Raw genomic sequence first — 16,427 nt, 5'->3', positions numbered from 1 at the left:
CTGCCCCAAGGTTAGTCTGGGAAGGCGTCGTCATTGGGGATGATGATGACTCACCCTAGCTGTAGCATTTCTGTTGTACCTCATCAGACATTAGTTGTCATAGTAATTGTTGCTTGCAGGTGTTGAGACACAGTTAAAAGTTATGTATCCATTTGGGTTGGTTTTCAAAGCACCTTCACTCGAGTCTCTATACATAAGGAAATACCTTTACATTCCTCATTTGACTTGAATTCTGATTGTTTTAATCTAAAAAATTTATTTGGATCATCTTAAATCAAACAGCATATAATGCATATAATACTGTATGTAACAGTACATACAAATAATGTGATCTTCAGAAGGTCCATGGTCAAGAAATGTAAAAAAACAAACACAAAATATTCCCCCAAGCCTTTCTATAATACTATAGCAGACTTTTCCCACTGATTTAAGTGTACCAAAGAGTTTAATTAAAAACAAACAAAAAAACAAAACAGACACTTAACATAATGACTAGGCTTTCATTCGTATCCAAAAAGAGAGATGAAACAAAAAATAAAATGATGTATTTAAGATGTATAGAAAACTAAATAAGATGGGTCAGTTAGCTAAAACATCAGCTTAAAAAATAAATAACGGTACATGAGCGAGTTTCAGCAATATTTTGGTCACATCTGAAATACGCTTTCATAAATGACAGCCTTGTCACATTACAGTTTTTACCCTGTATGGACTATTCTGGTTTCATTACACCACCTTTACACTGTAAGTATTGTTCCAAATAAAAGCTGGGATTTCTGGTATGTGTAGTGAATAAAATCCACTCATTTATCCAACTTGCAATCTAGACAACAGAAATCAACAAACAGAAAAAATACATTAAATATGTATTAAATGTATTAACAAGGCTGAACATTGTCATAGTGGTTTAAAAATGCCTTAGTTATGCTTATGTATCCATTTGGGAAGTATGGGAATTATTTCCAGTTTTGTAGTCCTCTGGTTAGGAGCAGTCCTTACTAAATTCCCAATATATAATTTAATATATCCTTCTAGTTGCGTAGTCTAACACCATGCTGGCAGCTCCAAGTAAAGCAGGTTCTTCCAAGTCCGATGTGACAACCTTAATGCTTTGTGCAGAGAGGAGAGCTCTCTGCGAGATGATGTGCTGCACTGGGGCCTGGTAGTAAGAGGCCAGGACTCCAGACAGAATGACTAGAGAGGGGTTGACGATGTGGAGAATGTTCGTGATGCCAACCCCTAGTGCTGTGGATGCTGCAAAAGGAAAGAAGACACGGAGGAGTTAGAGTTTTCAAGCATTCAAGCATCAGCCCCATTTGCTAAATAATAATTTGGAAGATAGTTGGACCCACTGTTCTCCAACACTAAAACAAAACTCACGGTGTAGTTTGAATGACCTAAATAGATGTTTTTATGTGTGTGTGATTTTTTTGTGCTCTGACCCTTGTTTAGAACAGCATCAGCTTTGGAGTTCCCCATTCTGGCTGCACTGATGAGGTGAGCAGCAATGATAGGCTCTGAGAGCTTAATATCCATCCCCTCCACCTTCAGCAGGTCCTCTGAAAAAGAAACAGTCACATGTCAGATGTGTAAACGTCAACCACAGAAAATGGCCTACAGACCTTTGAGACGTACAACTTAGTCCTATTTCATTTGTGAATTTTTGAAATTCACAGGTAATTCAGGTCATACTTTTATCTAACTGAAGATTAAGCCCTTATAGATCTGAACTACATACTGACAGTGCATCTGGAACATCATATGGCTACTGCTTCACATTAAACCCTTTAAATGGTTTTTAATACAAAGCAGCTACATAAACACAATATACTTGATACCACACCCACTGCCATTGCTCTTCACAAAATGTTTGTCTTAGTTTTCAATGCAAAATAGTTTTTATGAAGAAAACAAGATCCAAAGTGAGACCTTCTGAGCCAACCATTGATCATTTGACACCGCCAGTAAGCCTCTGTGTCAAGGTCTGCTGTCACTATTCCGACCTTGTTGCTAACTGTTCAGCCGATTAAGAATGGTGGGTGGAGCTGCAGGTGGAAAAGTGTGTCAGTTAAAGACATCTCTCTTATTGGCTGAAAAGTTTTAAGGGCATCCACAGAAGGCTTTTCGTATTCTGCAGTCTGGTCTCATCTGGACATTGAAATAACCAAATATTTTCACAATGGCATATGGGAGTCTACTTGAGCCTCATCACTCCAGGAAAAAAAAATAAACAAATCAAAACAAAGAAACACTATCACTCACCATCATGCAACCTTTTGGCCTCTCTCTGCAAAGCCATGCCAGATGCATAGGCCTCTATGCAACCACGGCTGCCACAAGAACACTCCGGGCCTTCTAATGAAACCATGATATGACCCAGCTCAGCAGCACAGAACGTGCTGCCATGGATCAGCTCATTGTGATGGATAATTCCTCCTCCAATACCTACACAGAGTGCATAGTCTACATTATACATGGATGACCCACACTACACTTATTGGATACTGAACTCATTAAAATAAGTCTGAGTCAGAAAAACAGATCTGTATAATGTAGTTTAACACTTGTAAAACATTAAAAAGTGGCATCCTGCAGTCTCACCTGTTCCTGTAATGACTGTCACAAAGTTTTCCACTCCCTTCCCATGACCAAATTTCCTCTCAGCCAACGCAGCACAGTTGCCGTCATTGTCGACCCAGACGGGTAAGCGTAGGGCATCTGAGATGGGTGTCCTCAGGTCCACAGATGACCACTCCTGGATCAGCTTGGTGGAGTGTAGGACTACACCTTCTTGTGGGTTTACACGTCCGCCTGTCGACACACCTAAGGACCGGAAGAATATGTTTTTGAAGAGCAGTGAAATAATAAATTATAAAATATACGTTTTGATCACATTTTTTCATAAAGGAATGTGTTTCCCTACCGACACCAAGTATTCTACAGTTAAGGCCCACAGCGTCCCGAATGGCATCATTACACATTTTCAATATGAGATGCATCCTGGCCTCGAAAGTCTTTGGATTGGGCTGTGTGTATTTCTTCACAATCTTTCCCTGGACAGAAAAATAGGGAGCGGTGGAAGGAGAGGAACAGAGTGGAGGAGAAAACGCAATTAGCACAGTTAGTTTTTCTCATAGAAAGCCACTTAAAAGGAAACATCTGCTTCTGTTAAAGTGAAGTTGTGTAAGAGCATGCGGCCTACCCTCATGCACACAATAGCCACTCTGAGGTTGGTCCCTCCCAAGTCAATTGCCAGAGCACTCTGTGTCTCCAGGATGTGATCGATGTCTTGGGATATAATGTCTTTCACAGGGGGGAAACAGAAAGTCTTCTGGAGGGGTTCGTCCAGGTCAATGCTACGCAGAAACTTCAGAATGCGAGGCACTGCGTTGCCGTCACCATAAATCTTGGAACTGGTTTAAAACAGAAAGATTTCAGTCTTTTTTACATCATAATGCTAATACACTAATGTATGGAAAAAGAAATCGTACCATGGGTATCTCTTCCCAAATTGCAGCTCCAGAGCGTGGTAGATCTTATTGTGAGTGTCAGCATCTCTGACATGAAGAACATTTTCACCTGGTAGGATGAGAAGTGTCATCAAAGCAGGTAGAAAGAAAAACACCACACAATCCCTAACACAGTGGTTGGTTACACAGATCCATCTGAGGAGTTAACACTGGAAACAGTTTGGAAAAGGGCAGGCCCACTCAAAATATGTGAACATAATAAAATCACGATTTCAATTTTATCACGATCTTAAATTGAAAAATAAAAAACAGACAATTTAGTCCAAAGAACCTTTCTTAACAGATTTTATTTTAAATAGTCGCAGTTTTGCCTGCATTTGGGATGCTTCCTCTTCAAATGATTGAGCAGGTTTGTGCGAACCTGTTCTGTGCAAACTTTGCGCTTCATCAATTGAGGAAAATCCAAACCAACTCCATATAATGGAAGTGGATTTTTTTTAGTGACCAACTCCGTTTGGCTTTCAGCCATGGCTCTCCATGCGGCTACCGCTACACACGTAAACAAGGAGGCGGGTAAGAAAGCGCGTCGCTGCCCGTAATTCACTATGATTGGTCGGCCAGGTTGACGACGTAATATGTCTGGTGCGTCGGTGCATCAGCATAGAACTGCAATTTATAGAATGTGCCCTAGACGATCCTACGATCTCTGCAGTTTGACAGATCGTCTTCACGTTGTAATCGTAGCTAGCGCAGCTAGCAAGGTAGTTGCCAAAACAAATCAGCATGCGCGATCGCACCCTCTGTCATACCTACCGGTTTCTCTGCCCGTCTGCCTTGTTCCCAGGTTAATGACAGGCGTTCCGAAGGCCCCGGCCTCTCGTACGCCACAGCTGCTGTTTCCGATCATGCAGCCAGCATGGCACACGAGCTGGATGAACTGCTCGAAGGGAATGTGCTTCACCGCCCGGAAGTTGGGGTGCTGTTCGATGCCCTTCTTTCGCATGACACGCACCATCTCCTTACTTCCTGTTTACACAGGAGCATCATATTAATCAACAAATGTAATTTTTCCTCATTCTGCTCTGACAAAGCATGAAAAAATAAAGAAATAAAAAACTTGAGAATAAAAGGAGTATAAAGGTGTAGCTAACCTGCATCAATATTAGGGAAGAGGATGAGGGTCTTCTTGTTGAAGGAAAGCAAAGCATCCAGCATCAGTCCATAGATCTTAATGGAGTGCTGGATGTCTGTAGTAACTGGGTGCTGTAATGCCACAATATAGCCATGATCCTGCACGTGGTCACCTGCAAGAAGAACAGTAATAACATACAAACTTAATTCATGTCTCACACTATAGTTCTGTCCCATGGTCATTTCCCTGCATACCCAGCCAGCTCTTGATGACATCCATGTGGTCGTCTCTGTGATGAGTTGACAACAGCTTATCATACGATGGGCAGCCGGCCAGGAGAATGCGAGAGTGGTCCTCGCACATGGCGATGAGGTGCTGCTCTGCCATGCGCGTGCAGCAGGCGTGATAATGTGCCAGTTTACTTATGGCGTGGCGGATTGAGTCGTCGATTGTACCGCTAACCTGGAAAAAGGTCCAAGAGGTGGCATTAGAAAAGAAGAATTTAAGTGATGCTATAAACAAGTTTGCTTGCAAAACTGTATTCTGTGCTGCTTCCGTAAAAACAAAGGTAAAAGAAAAGGTGACACAAAGGAACATCATGAAAATCGCGCTAAAATGAGCTTTCTGACCTCTCCTCCTTCCAGGTGAAGTATTCTGATATTCATCAGTGCTGCAGCAGTAGCCAGAGCCAGAGCATCAAAGCGGTCACCGTGTACCACCAGGATGTCGGGGCGCAGTCTCTGTAGGACGTCAGGGAGTTTCACCAGTGCCAGCCCAACGCTCTCCACCATAGCTGCCTCGTCCTCTCCCCTCACAATAGTGTGGAGCTTAGAGCCAATGTCAAAGTCGTCCTGCTCGATCATGCGAAAAGTGTTCCTGCAGAGGAAAAGCTTTAATAAGAGCGTGGAATTTCATTTCATAATGGAGAGTTTATGGATAATGCTGAGGTAGCAGGTGTGCTCCTATTTACAGAGAACTTCACTAAGAAAGTCAGTTGATCTTACCCATAGTCATCAATGAGATGTGAACCAAGCACCACGACTTCCAGTTCAAACTCCTCGGGCTGGGATTTAATCCCAAACATGATGGGGGCCAGCTTGGAGTAATCTGCTCTGTTGCATGTCGCCACACACACTCTCAACTTCTTCTTACCCTACAACAAAAGTAACCACCAAACCACCACAGACACACAAACACAAACCCAGAGTATTAGTTGAAGACAGCGGTCTGCACAGTACAAAAACTGTTGTTCTGTCCACATGGTGCCTAATATGCTTCGACTTGCAACAAGAAACATTGAGGCCTGAATTACTGTCACTAATGTTCTTAACAAACTCATTTTCCTAAGGAGCCAAAGACAATGTCGTCCCACCTGATTTTGTTCATCCATCTTTTCCCTCTCCGTCTTTTCTCTGCTCCTTTGCATTCTCAGGAAGTACAGTTCCTATAAAAAAAAAAAGGCAAAAGAGTAGGTGAGAGTCCATTAAGACTTTGTAAAGCAGAATATTACCATTATTTTCATTATCCAAAGTCTACCCAGAGGTCATACTCACTTGGGCCTTCCAAATACTCAGAAGCTGAAGCATGAAACACAACAAGACTACACTAAAATACTTTTACATAGCAATTTTACATTTTTCCAAAAGTGGAAAACATGCTGTAGGGATCTGCTTTGCAAAGCAAAACAAGGGTCACACGCACACCTGGCCACAGGAGGACACTGGTCAGTGACAAGGAGGATACATTCATTTTCTTTGTTTTTTGTTGTGGTATGTGCTTTGATGCTGAACATCACTTCAAATGCGTCAGCCAGGTGGTGGCGTTTCCAGAGAGCTGTGACCAAATAAGCCAGGTGCATATAAGGATGCAGCAGAGTAGAGGAAAAAGCGTAGGTGACACTTTCAATATTAACAAACCAGCTTACTTTTTACGAGCACAGGACATGATCAGAGCATGCGAAATGTGTACTGTTAAGCAACCAATATACCATCTGACTATAACCATGTGACTTTTGTTGTCACATGGTTATTTGTTGAAGAGGATTCACAGTAGCCAGGTTGGAGAAGTCGGTTTAAACCCTTTTTCCTGGACGGTAGGAAAAAGTAACAGAATAAAAAGGAAAAGGGGCTTAAAAGAGTCAATCACACTTAAGTGAATCTTCAGCAAAACCCTGGATATCTTCATAGCATCCTGGGGTCCTTATAATAATTTTCACCTACATAAACCTAGAACTGCATAGCTTCAAACTGCTGAAATACAGTACAAGCTTCAAGTTTTACAGCTGTTTTACACCAACATGCCAAAACTGCTTTTGTGAGAAACGTTGCATCAATTCAAGAGCTGATAAAAAATAACCTGCCGTTGTTTCTTTCAGTCATAGTGGTTCAATGACTCCAACAGACAATCTTCTTTTTGCAAATACTTGCTGCCCTCTGCTGCCGCATGAGCATCATGACAGCTGAAATTCTGCCAGTTAGGCTTTAAAAAGGCCCATACGTTTTTTTTCGATGTCCTTTCTGGAAAACAAACTGAGCTGACTGAAGAGGTAAGGCGCAGGGACGTCAAATTCCAGAGCAGATTGAGTGTTGGGAAGTTACAGATTTTCAAGGTTACATTACAACACTGGCTGAGCTACATTTTACTCCTCCAGATTTCTGGGAACAAGGGGTCATTGACATCAGAACAAAAAAAATAAAAGATAAAAAAAAAAGAAAGAAAAAAAGCAGCAGCGCACAAACAGAGCTCCCACTGTGGCCCAAATGTTTCTGTTTTCTGAGCCATTGCTCACTGAAATACAGGGGACAGGACCTCTAGTATTTGGAAGTGTGTGCGTAAAGCCGGTGTTAAACTAAGTACCATTTCATATCTCTAACTGTGGCAATCAATAGCTTCAATAATAACTAATAATCAATAACAGTAACTAATCAATGACTTTAATAAATAACTAATTATTTAAAAGTGAGATTCTGAAAGGTACATTTTATTTCCAATTTGAATAAATGCTATCAACATCCATCTTTGACCAGTTTCAACCTGGACTGAGCCTGCTGACGATCGCTCACAATAAGTTATGATGTGACTGGCATACAAACAAAAGCCCTACCCAGAAAGTATAGAGCTTGCAGTTCCAGTTTTATCCTTAGCAGACACTTAGACCCTTAAACAAAAGTTCACTTGGGCATACACGCACACAAAAGCTGCTAGGCTAGAGAAACGTCACAGAAATTCCTTCCACTGTTTGAGGTCACTCATCGATCCTCATCATCTAGGTGAGGTGTGACTCTGGCTCTTCATGTATGCCTCAAATAACCGGTATGAATCAACATTTTCATCAACAAAGAGGTTTGGTTTGGAAGAAGATGCCAAAGCATTTGTGTGAAAGTGTAGACAGATTATGAAAAAAAGCCCACAGTGCATCCCTTGTTGTGCAACCTGTACAGTATGAAAGTGAAACTCCTCGTCAGTATTACCTGTGAACTCCTGATAATAAGTCGGCAAATTTGTTATTTATCAAAATCTCTGAATGTAATACATCAGTGAATAAATATCCGAAACCCTTTTATCCATGTGGTGAATGTGCTGCGTCAGTGGCCGAGCCAGACATTCAGGTTTGACTGGTGCCGGTCTGTGTGTTGCAAGCATGCAAAGTTTTTTCCAACTGTCCACAACAGATAAAAAATTTCAAAAAGTGGTTTTGACGGCAAAGAGGAATGTGAATTGTGGCGTTCGTTTGGCGTAGCTGCAACTTTTTTGCCTCCTAGGGATGTGACGATGCTGTTAAAAATGGATACAAATGTGCAACGATTCAAAACGGCTGAGATAAATAATCAAGCCTGAATTCAATTTACATGTTCCCCATCACTGTGGACCATGTCATGTATTCAGATAGGATGAGATATGCTGAACTTCCTTAAAACGAACATTTCAATTCAAAACTAGGAACACACGCAAGCCTTTGTTTAATTTGAAGTGATGCTGTTTATTTGCTTTTAGTGATTTTGATATGGGATTTGATTTAAAGATCCGCTTATTTCTTTATTTTTTTGTTGTCAAGATAAAATCTAATGCCGGTTGCACTATTAAGAGGACACATGCATTGTACTGCAGTTTATGCTACCTCAGAGAAATAAAAAGGATTCTGTTTAATTTGTAAAAGAGAAAATATAGTTTTAATTTATATCTAAATATATGTTTTTTTTATTTTTTTAATATGCATTCATTGCATAGTTTGTGTTTTCAAGTTATATCCTGCCTCAGAAATGTCTTATTTTGTCTGAGAAAAAAATTAAAGGAATATTTTTCAGTCATAATTTGTCTGCAGGCTAATTCAGTTAAAAAAATGTGACACAAATCATATTGTTAACTCAGTATCGGAAATGATACTGAATCGTGAGTGAACGGCTACACCCCCGCTGCTTTCAGAATCCGAAGCTGTCAGGGCAAATAAGTTTACCTAGCAAGTCACAGATAACAACGGCCTGTCCTTTCTAGGTGCGCCACGAAAGCTACAGGAAAAAGGAGGAGACAGCCTAAGCATTTCAAACAGAGAGAAGCATCCCAGCAGTGACTCAACTTCTGTCATAACTATGCGATATGGTCAAACCAACTTAAAGCCTTGGTTTAAATGCGCACACACGCGCACACACTCCTGGGAGTAAATCCTGTGACTTACCCTGGATTTCATTAAGTAAACTGTGATTTTCACTCAAGCATCACAAGACAGCATCAGCAGCGGTCGTTATGGCATGGGGGCGGGGACGCATGCAGGAAAGCAAAGGCGGAGATGACACAGCAATAGAGGCAGACTGAGGTGACGGACGCACAGAAACCCGACAGAGGTAATGACATGGTGTGACAAATAAAGGAAGGGTCGGAAGATAACGAATAAAAAAATGGGACAGCGGTGAAAGAGAAGAAAGGCCATCTAACTCACATGAGGGTTTATGCTCAAAGAGCCTTGATGCTTTTCCATTCCACACCTCTGTGGATCCCTGGGAAGTATCCCGCTCTTATCTTTTCCAAATCCTTTTTTATTTTTCTATTAAATCCCGGCCGCTTTAAGCAACAGACAGAGGGACGCACGAGCCAGCAAGCAGCGGGAGGAGAAAGGAGGAGAGGGAGCTAGGGTGACACAGGCATAGAGCTGGGGGAGGGGCTGTGAGAGACTGGGGTTGGGTTGGTTTGGACGAAAGCCCATGATTGGCTGAGCAGACCGAAGACAGACCATGTGCCATCGTTCCAGACTCGCAGCAAAAAGGGAGGGCTGCCACATAATCAAATACACACTGCTTCCACATAACTCTGCTAACGACATATCCGCAACAAAGCTGTACGTAATCAGAATAATTTGAGTAAATATTAGTTGTGAGTTTCAGATTAAAAAAAAATAAATAAATCTGTGTTTCTTGTATACCTTTGTGATCCACGCCCCTAAAGTAACTGTGCTTAGAGGGGGAGTTTGCTGTCCTCTGCAGTAGGGGTGGTTTTTTTTTCTGGATATCAAATCAGTGTTGATATTAATCACAGCCGGGGAAAGAAAATCCTCAGTGAAAACTACGCTGACGGAGATAGTGGAGTTTCTGAGTTGCCCAGCTGGAAAAACTATAATTGCGCTGCCAACGTATACCAGGATGCTTTGCACGCAAGCACTTTGCCCAGCTGGTTTATGATTCAGACTGAAACTGACACTTACATGACAATAGCTCACTGCTCGACTAGAAAGATAAAAAGAACAATAAGATCATACAATTATAAAGACAAACACAAAAGTCGGTGTTCCTGTAACCCCCTAACCTTGGATTTTTGTGGGCCCAAACAGCTGTCTGTTGGCTTTAACGAGCACCACCTTTAAAAGAAATGATCGGAAATACAATCTGCAGGAAGACAATAATTATCGGGACGAGTTTTTACTAACAAGACCGATATGAGGAAGTCCACGCCCAGTTTTAGAGAAAATGTGAAATAGCAACACTTTGAATTTGTAAAAGGACTAATTTGCTTAAACCTCAGAGGGTTTACAATGGCAGCAACCTCATGGGTTTTGTTAATCATTCCAACAATAATTACAACAACAAGTTAGAATTGTACCTTAATGGCAGGAAGAACTTTGGTTCTGCATGACCATAAATCTGTGATAATCTAAGCTATAAATATGATGCAGCCTCATCTGGTTCAGGCATGTTCAGTGGATCACTAGAGGCCTGCAGCCTTCTGTTTGTTTAAGAGGTTCATGGACCTACAGGATTCTGCTTTATTCAGTTTACCTTAAAAGTTCAAGGTGACTTTCACCAATCAGAACTTTATCAAGGTATTTTTTTTTAACAAATATATATAAAATCCAATTAAAACAACAACACATAGAGTAGAATGACATGAATTCAACACAACAAACTCTTATGATATATCAACAAAGAATAGAGTGCCCTAAAGAAGACCATGTTTTGTGTCTGGAGGGAAATTCCTCCAGAAGTATGAAGGAATCTTGATTGAAGGCCCGAGGCAATAGGTTTCCTGGGTGAAAAGAAGCAACTGAGTATGCTAATTTCAATGTGACTTTCACGTGAGCCACACTTTCCTCTTCTTACAATACCATATGTTCACAGTTACATACATCTGTAAATAATCTGCATTACTTTAGAATTTGAACAAGTCCCTTGGGAAACTCATCCACAAACACAAAATAATGTTCCACGCTGTAGTTTGATTGTTTTATTGTCACCTAATATGATACTGGTTAATATATGTTTGGGTTTTACAGAGAAATAAAGTCATAGGATTGCAGCATATATAGGTTTTCTGACACTCTACAGACAAGAAATTAACCAGCAGATCAACAAATGGGAAAATGGGACTGAAATAGTCGCAGTCTTAATCCTGAGTAATGACAGCAAAGTCAAGTGAACAATATCCCTGCCAAACATGCTGCACCGTATTACACAAATAAAACACTTAGCTCTGTATTTGATATGAGGGAACGGCACCAGCTCTATAAACCCTCAGCAAAAATGAATGTCAGTGACATCCTGGTTCACAAAGGGCAGAGATAATACTACATCACATAAAGGGTCATTTAAAACTCTGACAGTGCGAGAGCAAACATAGCAACGTGAGCGTGAACAGGACATCCGCCCAGCTTCTCCCCATCTTCACAGATCGTGTCCTTTTAACTCACTTTGTTTCTGACATTCGCATACAAGACTGAATCAGCAAACTGTGAAACATCAAAACTCTACTCACTTGCCAATTCATTAGGTACACTAGTGAAAACAAATGTATTCCAATATGACAGCTGTGCACTAAATTCCCCATCCTGATGTTTAGTTTTTGTTGAAACAGTATGTGATTTATTCTATTCCACTTACTAAAATAGAAATAAGTGTCGCTACCACACACCACAATTGAAACTACTATTGAACCAACAGCTCTCTCCATTATTTGAAACAAACGTTGAATATCATGACCTTCACGAAGCTAAGATTTAGCGCAGGGCTGTTATATTAGAATACACTTGTTTTCGCTAGCGTACCTAATGAAGTGGCAGGTGACTGCTGCCACCTTCCCGTCAATACCATACTGGCATCTAATGTCCTCATTCAAAGCGACTAGCTCCCGTTAGATCAATGAATATATGAACTGGGTTAACAGAAAGTGATGATGCCAGTGATAGGTTGCAGGCTGGTTTTTGTGAAGCGTCTTGAGACTATTTGTATTGTTATTGGCGCTATATAAATAAAACTGAATTGAACTGAATTGAAAATTGAATAATCATCTTAAGTTCAACAGGTGTGTTTCTTTTTGGTTGTTTTTTCATAGGTTTGTCTATAAAGGACGACAAACAATCAGCACAATAGTGACAATAAAAACTGGGGAGTTAGGGGGTTGCCTGCAGCGTCTGTTCAGTTTAAAATGACACACAAAGGATAGAATGATGTTGTAGGCAGGGCCGCGCATCTCCATTCACCTTCACATCTTTATTGTTCCTTACCTCATGGTCTCATTTAAATGCAGTTTATTTTCTCTTTAAACCAAATGATAGCTTTGCGACACAGAAGTTTGACATCAATCATGAAAAACACCTCCCACCCCCTGCACGAGACTGTCAGAGCCCCAGAAAGCTCCATCAGTGACGGGCTCCTTCACCCTGGCTGTAAAGCCGGATTTCCATACACGGCCTACCTCTACACCACTCCGCAGCGCCCACTTTAAATCCCTATTTCCATTGCTAGAAGACGGCCTGAACGAGGCCAAAGGGATACTTTTCTGGGTACTTTTTAGTACCTCCTCTGTGATCGGGCTGAAGTAGGTGAATTGGGGCCGAAGATGTGACGTAGAACGCTGCTTACTACTGATTGGTCAGAAAAAAATCATCATGATGCTGTGTCAGGTACAAAGCAAGATGTTTTGACTGGAGATATGAGTGTTTTTGACTAGTAAGCTGCTCACTTTCAACTTTCTGCTCTCGTGTCATTATATTATAAAGACTGGAAAAGCAATGGTGTTCTGGACCAACCCAGAGGTGAGGGCTTTTCTGTCTTTGTTGGGAGAAGAGAGTAGTCTATACAGCGGGAGTTGGACTCAGAACAACAAGGTTATCCAGTGGATCGTGGCTGAGATCGCCAAACTTGGCTTTATTAGGACGGTAAAACAAATGAAGGAGAAGCTTAAGAAATTGAAGGCTGATTATCAGGCAGCCAAGGAGCACAACAATACAAGTGGCGCTGATCGAAAGGTCCCGAAATGGTATGAGGAGATGGACACGATATACGGCCACAGACCAGGGAGCGCTGGTAGGGAAGCTTGCCTTGAATCCACTACACCGTTGGCACAGACCTCTGCTAAGTTTTTATTACATTCATTGCGTTCTGCTTGAAAGCTCATAACAGCATGAAAGTTGTTTTCTTTCATTCACTGGTTGTTGCAACATAACTGTAAACAACAAGCGTGGGTGTGGCTAAAGCCTGCAAAAACGAAAGGTAGTTAAAAAAGGTGGTGAGGTGAGGGGTGGTGTAGAGGTAGGCCGTGTATGGAAATCTGGCTTAAGAAGGCTCTGTCTTATTCACAACTGCACCACATACACTACATACACACACAAACACACACATAACTGCATTTTTGCACTGTCTGCAAGCTCAACTGATAGATATATATAACAATGCTCATTTTTATATCTTATTCGTATTCTGCTTTGCTTAAGATGTACCAAAATAGGGAAATTCTCGTTGTTAGCAGCAGCAAGACATCACAGATAGTGCGCATAGAGCACATATGAGTGAACTAAAGAATAAAATACAAGAATATCAACATATATATATATATATATATATATATATATATATATATATATATATAAAGCTATATTACAACAAACAAGGCAGTGCTTGTAATATATCTTTTTTTTTCATACATTGTCCACCTATTAGTGCACCTTTTGTGTGACTGTTGAATGTTTCTGTACCTCTGTTGCTAGGGACGTGAAGACGTGACATATCTTATCTTATTTTATCTGAAAGCAGTCCTAGACACAAGTTTTCATTCACTGGCTTGTTTTTTTTAAAACTTTGTCAGCTAGCTAAAAGATTCGCGTCGCTGGGAGCAATTTGAAAGTGAATTTACGTTTAAGCTCGGTACAAGTTACCGTTTCTTTGGGCTCGTTAAGTGACTAACTTGTTCTAGCGAACATAAAAAGTCAGCCTCGGGTCTCCAGCTCCGAGGTTAGGTTAGCGTTAGCTAGCTCACTGACAAGTAAGCAGGAACTGAGTTTATGCCAACATGAGGTCAACGCCATCACCTAACGTGGTGCTTCACGGCCGATGTTAGGGACACGTTGCCAAAACACAAATACTGAATGGACGCTTCGCACTGGCCTAACGATCAAAGAGGGCTAATGTTAGCTGGTGATGAGCACCCAAGGTAAAAATGCACTAAGTTCTCGGTGTTTTTTTTTTTTGTTGCTACCGTTACACCAGGCCGATGAGAGATTCTACGTCATAACGTTTACCTTCAATAATCCAGAGGCGCTGATTTCATCACAAACCGAACCAAACGACGGCTCCGATCGGTTATTTCTGATTTAGGTTTCCAGTGGTTTCCTTGGATCCTTATTACAGGACATCTGGCCACAGACATGAAGGGGCGCACTACGCGCTAATGGGACAAACAAGTCCGGAAGTGCGAAGTCTGGACTTTCACCGTAAAAGCCGCAAATGATCCTTGTGTTTATTCTATTCGAGTCAAGTCAACTTTATTGTCTTTTCTGACTTGTGCAACAGACTACACGATATACACGATACACACGATATACACGATATATATATATATAGAATGAGAATGTATTGAGAATGTATAAAATATAAAAATATATCCTGTATATACAAGGTGCACTAAAAAGAGAAACATGACATAGCACATGACAATATACAATATAAAATTTTTATTTTCACACCCACTTGCCAAACCATTGGGTACACTAGTGAAAATGAATGCATTCTAATGTTCTGCTCTAAATTGTCCTTCATGACAGTTGTAATGTTCAGTTTATGATGAAACTGTTTCAGAAAGGTCATTCAACTGTATGATCATACAGTTGAATGAGGATCTAGTTTGCAAAGCTAAACTGCATTGAATTAAACACTAAAGTGTTTCTGTTATTTAGTCCAGCCCATTGACTAAAGTGTGGTTGTCAAAAAATAATAGAAGTATGTGTTAATACAGCACAGTACAATGAAATATTACAAACCACAGCCTCTAAAATGAAAACACAGTTGAATCAACTGCTTTCTCAGTTTTTTAAACAAATATTTTATACTATGGCCATGAAGTGAAGAATCAGTGCAGGACTGTTCTATAATTAATGTATACCAATCAGCATAATGTTAGACCACCTTCCTAATATTGTGTAGGTCTCCCTTGTGCCTCCATAACAGTTGTGACTCATCAGAGAATAGACATGGGCCTTCTGAGGGCGTCCTGTTGTTAGTGGGGCAGCTTAGGATACTGTGGGCTGAGGAGAGGGTCCTCTGGATCATCCCACAGATATTTGATCAGTTTTGGATCTTGTCAAGAGAAGCAACCCGTCGCACCCACAGCCACATTCAAATTCCTAAAATATCTTGCACAATAGTTAGAAACTAACAGACAATACTCTGCTGAAGAGTAAAATAGATCTTACATTTTGTTGTGGAAACCTTCATCAAACCCGGATCCAAGGTTCTGGTAATGTGCCAAAACACACCTGAAAACAAATCAATGGGTACCGGGTTTGCAAGTTTGAATATGGTTGAACAGGTTTATGACTTGAAAAGAAAAAGTTGACTTGGAAAAAAAAAGTAGATATAGTAGATATTCAAAGTATCATTCCTACTTAAAAATGAAAACCAGAACTCCAGGACCAAACTGGAGGACCTCAGAGAGAGTAAACCAAGCGCGTTGCCAGAAACTTTTAACCGGGACATGTGTCCTGGTAAACACGCGCTGCGACCCCCTGTAAAATTCCAGATGAAATTTCACGAATGAGTCTATTTTTCATCAGAGACAGTTTATGATCACAGAATAATATCCGAACCCCTGTGCTATGACTACTGGTCTACAATTTCCTCACAAAATTTCAGCAAGTCTTCAATATTATAAAAAACAAACTTAAATGGCTCCAAGACTGTCTCCTTTCCAGACTCATCCAGGATTGTTTGTTGACACAATGAGACTTGTTCATACTGCAGAACAGACTCAACCTGTTCCTCCTCCCCATGCACAAGGAGGGTGCAAACAAAGTCCGAGTCTAACCCTGAACTCTGAACTGACATATCAAGTTTTTGGTTTTAGAACAGGTG

The 16,427-nt window shown here is 40.8% G+C and overlaps 1 protein-coding gene across 4 annotated transcripts; it reads right to left on the bottom strand.

Moving 5' to 3' along the window:
- Window positions 1–236: 236 nt before the first annotated feature.
- On the bottom strand, window positions 237–14,767 carry gne (glucosamine (UDP-N-acetyl)-2-epimerase/N-acetylmannosamine kinase). 4 transcript variants are annotated; one of them, XM_047578800.1, is made up of 15 exons: window positions 9,536–9,720; window positions 6,156–6,179; window positions 5,975–6,046; window positions 5,607–5,755; window positions 5,232–5,478; window positions 4,857–5,064; window positions 4,622–4,774; window positions 4,284–4,496; window positions 3,492–3,579; window positions 3,203–3,413; window positions 2,924–3,053; window positions 2,602–2,823; window positions 2,263–2,445; window positions 1,443–1,559; window positions 237–1,254 (listed from the first exon to the last, which is right to left on the bottom strand). In XM_047578800.1, the coding sequence occupies exons 1-15, from the start codon at window positions 9,572–9,574 to the stop codon at window positions 1,019–1,021; spliced, it is 2,292 nt and encodes a 763-aa protein (XP_047434756.1). In that variant the 5' UTR covers window positions 9,575–9,720; the 3' UTR covers window positions 237–1,018. The 4 variants fall into 4 exon arrangements, with proteins under 4 accessions (XP_047434756.1, XP_047434758.1, XP_047434759.1 ...); XM_047578802.1 differs by lacking the exon at window positions 9,536–9,720 and adding an exon at window positions 6,590–6,607; XM_047578803.1 differs by lacking the exons at window positions 6,156–6,179; window positions 9,536–9,720 and adding an exon at window positions 14,600–14,767.
- Between the last annotated feature and the right edge of the window lie 1,660 nt (window positions 14,768–16,427).

This window comes from Mugil cephalus, chromosome 2, assembly GCF_022458985.1.
Source record: "Mugil cephalus isolate CIBA_MC_2020 chromosome 2, CIBA_Mcephalus_1.1, whole genome shotgun sequence".
NCBI lineage: Eukaryota > Metazoa > Chordata > Actinopteri > Mugiliformes > Mugilidae > Mugil > Mugil cephalus.
The sequence above is the reverse complement of the archived record's forward strand: the minus strand, read 5'-3'. Positions and strand labels throughout refer to the sequence as shown.